This window comes from Pollicipes pollicipes, unplaced genomic scaffold (assembly GCF_011947565.3).
Source record: "Pollicipes pollicipes isolate AB1234 unplaced genomic scaffold, Ppol_2.1 Scaffold_3087;HRSCAF=3621_pilon_pilon_pilon, whole genome shotgun sequence".
Lineage (NCBI taxonomy): Eukaryota > Metazoa > Arthropoda > Thecostraca > Pollicipedomorpha > Pollicipedidae > Pollicipes > Pollicipes pollicipes.
Window position 1 is genome coordinate 29,891,906 of NW_023596225.1, and position 8,911 is coordinate 29,900,816.

The 8,911-nt window shown below is 60.2% G+C and overlaps 1 protein-coding gene across 1 annotated transcript in view; it reads left to right on the forward strand.

The window, feature by feature from the left end:
- LOC119090018 (melanotransferrin-like) overlaps window positions 1–8,626 on the forward strand; it is a 10,993-nt gene extending 2,367 nt beyond the window's left edge. The window contains 13 exon segments of the mRNA XM_037212815.1: window positions 24–54; window positions 57–212; window positions 782–945; window positions 1,369–1,485; window positions 2,005–2,169; window positions 2,552–2,640; window positions 2,931–3,097; window positions 3,308–3,467; window positions 3,884–3,990; window positions 4,773–4,916; window positions 5,289–5,460; window positions 6,460–6,569; window positions 7,103–8,626. Of these exon segments, the coding sequence (XP_037068710.1) occupies window positions 24–54; window positions 57–212; window positions 782–945; window positions 1,369–1,485; window positions 2,005–2,169; window positions 2,552–2,640; window positions 2,931–3,097; window positions 3,308–3,467; window positions 3,884–3,990; window positions 4,773–4,916; window positions 5,289–5,460; window positions 6,460–6,569; window positions 7,103–7,215 (1,695 nt within the window). The 3' untranslated portion in view covers window positions 7,216–8,626.
- Window positions 8,627–8,911: the final 285 nt, after the last annotated feature.

Consider the following 8,911-nt stretch of genomic DNA (forward strand, 5'->3'; position numbering starts at 1 on the left):
GTGACCTGTGCGGCGCCGAGCAGCCGGGCCAGAAGTGCACCGACGCCGACCCGTACCCGGCACCGAGGGCGCCTTCCGCTGTCTGGTGGAGGGCGGCGACATCGCCTTCGTCAAACACTCGACGCCGCGCGAGATGATGAGCGCCGGCCTCCGCAAGGGCACCGGCGTCCGCCAGGCGGGCCAGCAGGCCATCACCAGCACGGCCATCCCGCGTGAGTGGCGGCCGCTCGGCCGACGCGCCGGCGATCTCCGACGCGGCGGAGCGGGCCGGGTGGAAGGGGGTGCTAGGACTGCCGGATTGCTCGTTTGGTGGCTTTCATTGCCGCGGGATGGAGTTACGGTACGGGTGATTTTCATAGGCGCTCGTGGAACTTTTCATGCCCCGATGGGACCAACGTTGTGCCAGCAGTCCAGCGAATCGAATGTCTTTGGGGGGGGGGGAGGGGGCGGTGTTTGATGACGGCACCGCCAGCTGGCGCGGTGCCACCCCTCCCCTGCCCCCGACGTAATGTGTCGCCTTCTAGTTTGGCAGTCTCGCACCTCGGGCGACTCCGACGTGACTGTGTGCGTGCTCGTCGTCCCGTGGACGCGTTCACATCCGCGACGCCAGCGAACCGAACCAGAGCCTTGGCCAGCGCCTTAAAAAAGTCCGGAGATGAGGGCAGGGGATTCGAGTCGCACTAAGCGACCCCCGGTGTCGACCGGAGCCACCCCGGACGGGTCCACGTCCGAGCCGGGGGCGCCCCCCAGCGGTTGTGACGCCGCGGCGGCGTCGTTGCAGCGGACCTGGACGAGACGATGTTCGAGCTGCTGTGTCTGGACGGGAAGCGGGCGCCGCTCGCGGAGTACCTGCGCTGCAACTGGGGCCGCATTCCCAGCCACGCCGTGCTGACGTCGTCGGCGCGGCCGCGCGAGCTGCGCATCCAGTACCAGCGCTTCCTCAAGGTGAGCGCGACCGGGGTCACGGCCGGGCGGGTCGCCAGCGCCCGTGGCGACGGGCTGGTGCTCGGACACGGCCGCGTTCGGAGGTGGCTTGATGAGCGGGGCTGGGTCTGTGCCGGGACGTTGGTGTGGTGCGAGTCGTTCAGCGCTTCACGACATCTGAGGGATCACGGGCGGACGCATGCGCGCACTGTCGGCCACACATCACCACATGGCTTGGCGGTTCTGGCGTCGCCGTGGACGCGAACAGCCTCTGTATGAACGTCAGTGTCGAACGTACTGTCGCACTGTGCCCTTATCAACGCATACAGCAACAAGTACCTATCGTCGCCCGTCGCCCGTCGTGGCGTCAGCCGGGCGCAGAGCCGGCGCGCGGGCGTGCGGGACCGGCGGCGTGCCGCTGACGGCGGCCGGTCCGTTCCGCAGGAGGCGGTGAACCTGTACGGCTCGCCCTCGCCGACCACGCCCGATCCGTACGGCGACTTCCGCTTCTCGCTGTTCGAGTCCTTCCGCTACGGCGTCCGGCCGAACCTGCTCTTCCAGGTGTGTGTCGGGCGGAGACGGCGGACGATGCTTAATACCGGCAACAGCCACCGAGTCCAGATACGTTCCAGTGGACGAGCATATGACAAAATGACGTGCACAAAGTAACCAGTGCAGCGATCATGTTGGGATGTGCTAGGACGTCGGCTTTCGTACGTCGTTTCGTTCGTCGTTTTACGACGTACGTTTCGTACGTCTTTCGTACGGCTTTCGTTCGTACGTCGTGATCAGTCATGCCTGATCAGGCAGAGTGCTTGGCTGCTCCGAACAGGACTCAGGTCAGGTACCCAACTGCCCGTTTGCATTAGTGCCACGCAGGCCCCACATACCCGCCGGGCTGCGTAATCGTAGTCGCATCTCTGAGCATTAGGGCTATCTAAATGTATATCGCCCCCGGGACGTTTCGGGGAAATGCAATGTCTCGTACATCCCGGGCGATAGCAGGTCAAGGCCGCGGACCCTGCTGACACCGCCGGCCCCGATGGCACCGCTGACGCCCGCTGACTGCGCCGTCGGCAGGACTCGACCGTGTCGCTGTACCCGATCAAGCACGACGACCAGCTGTACCTGCGCTACCTGGGCGACGCGTTCACGCCGATCATGGAGGTGCGCTCGTGCCCGGTGCGCGCGCTCCGCCTCTGCGTCACCTCGCACGCCGAGCAGATCAAGTGCAACCAGATGCGGGTACGTGCCGGCCGTTGGGGGCGACCTCCAAACTTTTGGGGCGAATGCTGTACGATGAATGTGACGTGAGAAAATTAATGTGAAGGTGGAAGGAGGTGGTGTGCTTTGTGGTCTGGTATTCACACTGGTAGCTTTCGTATACGATACCAGTGCAATGTACTTAGAGATCAAGTCCGGCTACTTACTACGTAATTGTTGATTGCTATGACACCATTTTGTGCCACCATTGCCTTTTGGGAAGAGACGTCGTCCTGCGCATGGCTGTTGTGTGCAATGCTGTGTAACGATGCTTCCATATGAAACCATGATGACTTCACAAATGACGCGCGTTGAGCACGTCCTCGCTTGCGGCGTTTCTGACGGACCCGCGTGACTTCCCCAGCAAGCGCTTCGGGCCCAGCTGCTGAAGCCGGAGCTGATCTGTTTCCGGGGACACAGCACCGTCGACTGCATGCGGGTCATCAACAGGGGGTCAGTGCCGCCTCCCAGGTCGCGTTCGCTCGCGCTCTTGCCGCCTCAGCATTGTGCAGTCGCCCAGTTAAGCGCGGCTGGACGTCCCAGTTTGGGAGTCACCTTCCGCTCCAGCTGAGGGTGTTATGTTATGGCCGTTCTCCGTGGCGTAAATCAGCCGCAGCGCCTTCGAGCGGTTCGTGGACGAGTCGCTCGGTCAGCCTTGATGACTCCGCTGGGGTGTCGGCGCGACGTTTTTGCTCATTATTGGATGTGATCATTCCATTGAGCTACCCCTACGTGGTCCGCAGTTTGGCCGACATTGTGATGCTGGACCCGGGCGACGTCTACACGGCCGGCATGCGCTTCAACCAGGTACCCATCATGAACGAGGTGTACGACAAGGACAAGTCCTTCTTCTACGTAGTGGCCGTCTCCAAGGAGACTGACCTGGACACCGACCTGCTCTACCTGAGAAGTGAGTGGCATTGCCGGTTGGCTCAGTTGTCCTGCCGGCGTGCCGGGAGGGGGGAGGGCTGTTGTGCCTGCCCGGCTGTCCAGGTGCAGATGGTGCGCTCGTATCAGCATCTATGGCTCATTGTGGAGTGAAACACCAAAAATGCCTGCTCACTCGTTCTCACTGATGCCTGACCCCCCCCCCCCCCCCCCCCCCTCCCCCGACGCGCAGACAAGAAGACGTGTCACACGGGCGTGATGGACGGCGCCGGCTGGGTGATCCCGCTCGCCTACCTCATCTCCAACGAGCGCATCCGCGGGTACGGCTGCAACTCGGTGCAGGCGGCGGCGCAGACTTTCACCAAGGCGTGCGCGCCCGGCGCCCTCAGCAGGTGCGTCGCGAGGCTCGAGCCCTCACCAGCTGTCCGGGGACAGGGCAGGACCTGCTGTGCGATCTGCCTCCGCTGTGAAGCTCCTCCCCCCCCCCCCCCCCCCTTGTGCCTTTGGATGGTTTTGTCTAGTATGATGTTTATGTGTACTGCTGTGAGTCCTTGGCATGTTCGCTGTACGCGTTTTTGCGTTTCCCCCAAAGCAGCATAAGTATTGTTGGACGTCATATGGCTTCACGTAATACCGTAGCGTGTGAACTCCTGTCTTGTCAGCCGTATTTGGCCTCTTCAGCTACCCGACAGCGTTACGGATCGTAACGTTGAGAATTGTAAAAACTCAGGCGTCGCGAACATAAGCAAAACATGATTATTAACGATGCTGAGGTGATGTCCGCTTCTTTATCATGTTCCGCTTGCAGCGACTATAACTTCGGCTACACCTGGTACAACCTGTGTCAGTTGTGCCACGGCTCCAGTGGGAACTACTGCTCCCGGGACGCCTCGGAGGGGTACTACGGCCACACCGGTGAGGGGTGCCGCGCCCGGCGGCGGCAGAGGAGGGGTACTTTGGCCACACACCGGGGAGGGGCGCCGCGCCCGGCTGCGGCAGAGGAGTGTACTATTGGCCACACGACCGTCAAGGGGCGGGGCCGCGCGGCTGTGGCCGGGAGGGGTGCTACGGTTCTCCGCGCTCGGTGGCGGCCGAGGAGGCGCCGCGCCTTCAGAGTGCCCTCCGTCACGCTGCATCGGAGCGGTGCCGTCTCCCGGCAGCCTGTCGCGTCATGCGGGGTTGGCCTCGACGCAAGCCTGACCCGGCGTAAGGGCCCAGCTTGAAGTCCGTCCCTCTGCGTACCGTTTAGTAAAGACTGCGGAGGGTCAGATCAGGTCAGCAGATGTGGTACGTTCTGTGTGCTGGTGGAGTATGCTGCTTACGTTGCATCTGCTATAGAAGTGTTGCCCTCCAGCGACCTAGCTGACCCTCTTCACGCTCTCCGCGTAAGGTTCATGTCTGATCAAACGCGGAGTGAATGTGACGGGGAATTATGACGTCAACATCCACAGGTCTGGTAGAACGTAAGTCAAGTCCCTTGGAAGTCGTGATCCGTGTGCTGTCACCAGAACACTTCATCGCGTGTACGCGGCAGGCAGGCAGGCAGGCAGACGCATTCGGGAGTTGACCCTTTCGACCATGTGCACTCTTACGGCCGGGAGTCTGTGGGCTGGGCGTCGCTGACATGCCTCTGAGTGTGCTCCGTCGGGCTGTGCCGTCTCGCCGTGCTGCACGCTCACGTGGTGACGCTGCGGCAGGCGCGTTCCGCTGTCTGGTGGAGGGCGGCGGAGACGTGGCCTTCGTCAAGCACACCACCGTCCAGGAGAACTGCGACGGCAAGCGCCAGGAGTTCTGGGCGCGCAACCAGCTGACCGCCGACTACCAGCTGCTCTGCCGCGACGGTACGTTACCGGCTAAACGAGCAGCTGCTCTGCTAGAAGGGTGTGTCACCAGGTGACCGGGCGGCTGGAGCGGCTGCTCTGCGAGGAGGTTGTGTCACCAACTGACTGAGCAGCTGGTGACAGCGTGCTTGACCAACTTGCCAGGCGGCTGTTCTGCTGGGGTGGTGCGTCACTAGCCGGCCAGACGATTCTGTCGGGTTGACTGGTGTTCACCTAGCGAGAAAGCTGGTCACTTGAATATAAAGATAGCTGCCTGAAAGAAAAATGTGATTACGTTCCCAGCTGTGGTGGAGATCATTGTCGGCTCTGCTGCTTGCCGTGGCTCGCGGCTCGCTTGACGGCTCCGTGACTGTCGTGCCCTGCCCTGTACAGGCACCCGTGCCCGCATCCAGGACTACCCCACGTGCAACGTGGGCCGCGTGCGCACCAACGCCATGGTGACGCGCGGGGGCGAGGCGCTGAACGAAACCGAGATCAACACCATCCTCAACCTGTTCATGCACGCTCAGCAGCACTTCGGACAGAAGTTTGGCGACGAGTTCAAGTGAGTGGGGTCGGCCCGCCTCAGTGGTGAGGATGATTTCGGTCTTGGAGCTGTCTTCGGCGTGGTGGGGCGGTGTGCGTGCTGGGTGCATTTCTGGCAGATTTATGATGACTTTCGGGCTGTTCTTTTGGCAAGGTTCGCACAGTAATCCAAACCAGTTGCATGCGTCTGGACATGTCATTAAGAGGTAGGAGAGCTTTGTCATTATTATTCGCCATGTGCCCCAATGGATCGCAAGCTTAGGGAAATACTGGTATTTTGTTGTAACGTCTATTCTCCGCCAGTCGGCCCGCACTGCCGACTGGCGGAGAATAGTTTCCTTCTTGGCTGCCTCGAATGTATCAATGTGCGCGCTGATTCCTGGGTTACATCCGCGATCCATGCTGAAAATATGCTGCCGGCCTGATATCAAAGGAGAAACTCGAATGATTGTATTCTTGTTGTCACGGATGTAGTGCGACCGGCGCCCGTGGAATGCGCTGTCGCGGCAGAATAGCAATTTGGTCGCTTCATCTTCCTCCGACAATGTGTGGAGGTGTGAATGCTTTCTAGACCTTATCGCCATCAGCATGATGAAAAAAATGAAAGAGATCGAAACTGGAACTGCACAGATTAGTAGTGCTCTTCTCCCGACTGCTCGACTCCCATTACTTCGGTTCACCAGATCTGCGACAGCCAATTAGCTATTGTGCGGGGTGTGAAAGCGAAATACCTCTGAAGGTATGAGATTTGTGATACTAGTACGAGCGGGCACTTTGAGGTAGCGTGCTAGTTCTGGGCTGTGATAGGGTTGACGAGGTCAGCCGGAAGGAAAGTGTCTGCTCTTAATGGAGACGGCAACTCGGAGAGGGCCGGCGAGTCACAATTTTCACGAGGGCAGTGAGAGCAAAGGTGGCTGTGATTTGCCCGCGCGAGCGAGTTGAGCACGGTAGACTCCCCCGCACACGGCGTTCTCCGGTCTGGCGGCCCCGGGGCTGACCTTGCCGTGTCATGTTGCAGCTTCAAGATGTTCCACTCGTCGGAGCCGACGGCCGACCTCATCTTCTCGGACGCGGCGCAGCAGCTGCGGCCCATTCCCAAGGACGAGCGCAACTACAGAGCCTACCTGGGTCAGTAGACGCGCGAGAAATGCGAAGTGCTGTGTAAATGAAACGTGGACTGTGGGGTGGAGACGCTGAAGGCACGGCTCTCAGCGTGTGACCACTGACTTCGCCAGCTGTTGGGATGCGGTGAGATGGAGCTGGTGTGAAAGTGAACTGGCAGACGGACTCCTTATCAGGAGGACTAGGCTGTCGGACCAGTCACGAGATGATGCGTGTGATGGTGACAATATCTGGACCGTATGCGTGTGACACCGTGCGCTGCCAGCCTCCAGATCGCACGTTATTGGCGCTTGTTTACAGCTTCATACTGTGCGGTTGTCGTTTTTTTTTTGTATTCTCATCATGGCTTTGCAATGATTTGGTGCAGCGTGTGGCGCAACCGGGCACGGCCGCCAATATCGAGGCGATTTGTGCCACTGTTTATTTCACGAACGAATGCGGTGTATGTCTGTGCACCTTATCACTGCACATGGTTTGGTTTGTCACGGAAGTAGTGCGTTCAGCCATGAAAGGTGTTCACGTGCTCTCCTACTCGGCAGGCAAAAACTTCCTGGAGGCGCGCGCTGTGGTGGACTGCCGAGCCGGCGCGGCGTCCCTGGCCGTCTCCCTGGCAACGGTCGCTGTGGCGGCGGCCGCGCGCCTTCTGGTGTGACGCGCGGCTGAAGCACATCTCATCTGTACATTGTCGTACCCGGGGACAGGACACGCCAATCACACAGTGCAACAGTGCAACCGTCGTCCGTGAAGTGGTGGATAGCTGTTAGGAGAAGCGGCGCACGCGATCGACTGAGGGTCGGAATCTCGGGCCGTGTGGGGTTCGGCGCGTGGGCCCCGCTGCAGCCTCCGACGAGGCGCCCGCCGGCCCGTCCAGCGGCTGTGCAGCTCGGGTCCTGGGGTCGTCGGCGTTGGCCCAGCGAGGCGGCCGCCTGGGCGTGCCTGAACACGACCCCCAGATCCACTCGGCCGGCCGCCTCTGTGGCGGTGACTGCCAGCCGTCGGGGCCGTGCGGTGCGGCTCGTCGTGATGTCATCGCCGTGTGCTTCGGGCTGGGGTGGCCCCGGTCGCCAGATGACCGCTCCTCACCTGGACCTGGTGCCTGCGTGGTCGAGCCGCGGCGTGCGCAGCTGGCTCGACTCGCCACAGCCGCTCTCTGGCTCGCCACCCGTGCATTACCTTGCGCCCGCCTCAGATCTGCGCGAAGATCTGAAGCAGACAGCTCAAACGTGACGGAATCCGTAGCTAGTGTGTGATGCGCACGGCTGGGCAGGGCGCGCGCCCAGTGTACGGGCCTCTGGATGTGGCTGCACCGATACCACGCCGTGGACGGCCGACGACGGCACTTCCGAGTCAGAGTCAATGTCATTGGTGAGCGCTGGTCTGACTATGCGCACCAGCTCGCGGGCCCCGGGCCGGCCGTGCTCTGCGCCCGTGGGCGTGGTTGCAGCAGGCCGGCCGGAACGCGAGGCGCTTTGCTGGTCACGTTCTCCGGCAGGATCGTACCCGGGATCTCGGCTAGGACAGTAGGCTCACGTGTGGCTCCAGAGCAACGCTGCGCGCGCTTTTTGCTGCAGAGATCATGGTTTTAGGTCGTATGTTTTCAACAGTTACATCGAAGCAAGCAGGCGTCGTGGAGCCTCGAGGAAATACCACACTGAAAATATGTGAACTGCACATATTAGTTTTGATGCGCCTACCTCCGCGCCTGCTTGTCGGATGTATCACGTAGCATATATTTTGTATGGACTCTTTTCACCGGCGGTTGCTTGACACGCCTAGCATATTGCACGTCGGCATAGCGGCCTGTTTTTATTCGTGTAGGCTTTGCACCTCGTGGCGCGCGCTTTCTACCAATTGTACCCGGCTGCTATCGTTCATACGCGCAGTGTATTCCACTTTTGGATGGATATTTTTATAACTGACGTTACTGTGTGTGACAATATCTACACGTTACAATGACTGTGCCCATCCCGTCCACTCGTATGAGGCTTGTGAATCCGTCCAGTATACGCCAGAGCTGACGCTCAAGCGCTATTGCATTCCGTCTTTGCGTCCAAATATACCAGCTAGAAAGGTCTTTCTCCGGCTGTTGATAGGTAATGGAAGAGCAAAGGGGCACGTGTTATCGCAAGTATTTCAGCGGTGTAGTCCCAGATCATCCCAAGGGGATGCGAACCCGACAAGCGCTTGAAAGTAACTCGGGAAGGGGGAACTAAAGGAGGATGAGAGGGTCATAACGTGGAATGCTGCAATCTAACATTGTTTGCCAACTGTGGGTGGCTGGGCCAAGCGCTTCATTGTATGAACAACTTGCGCAAATCCCGTCTTTTATGTACTCGTCTTGTGCTGGA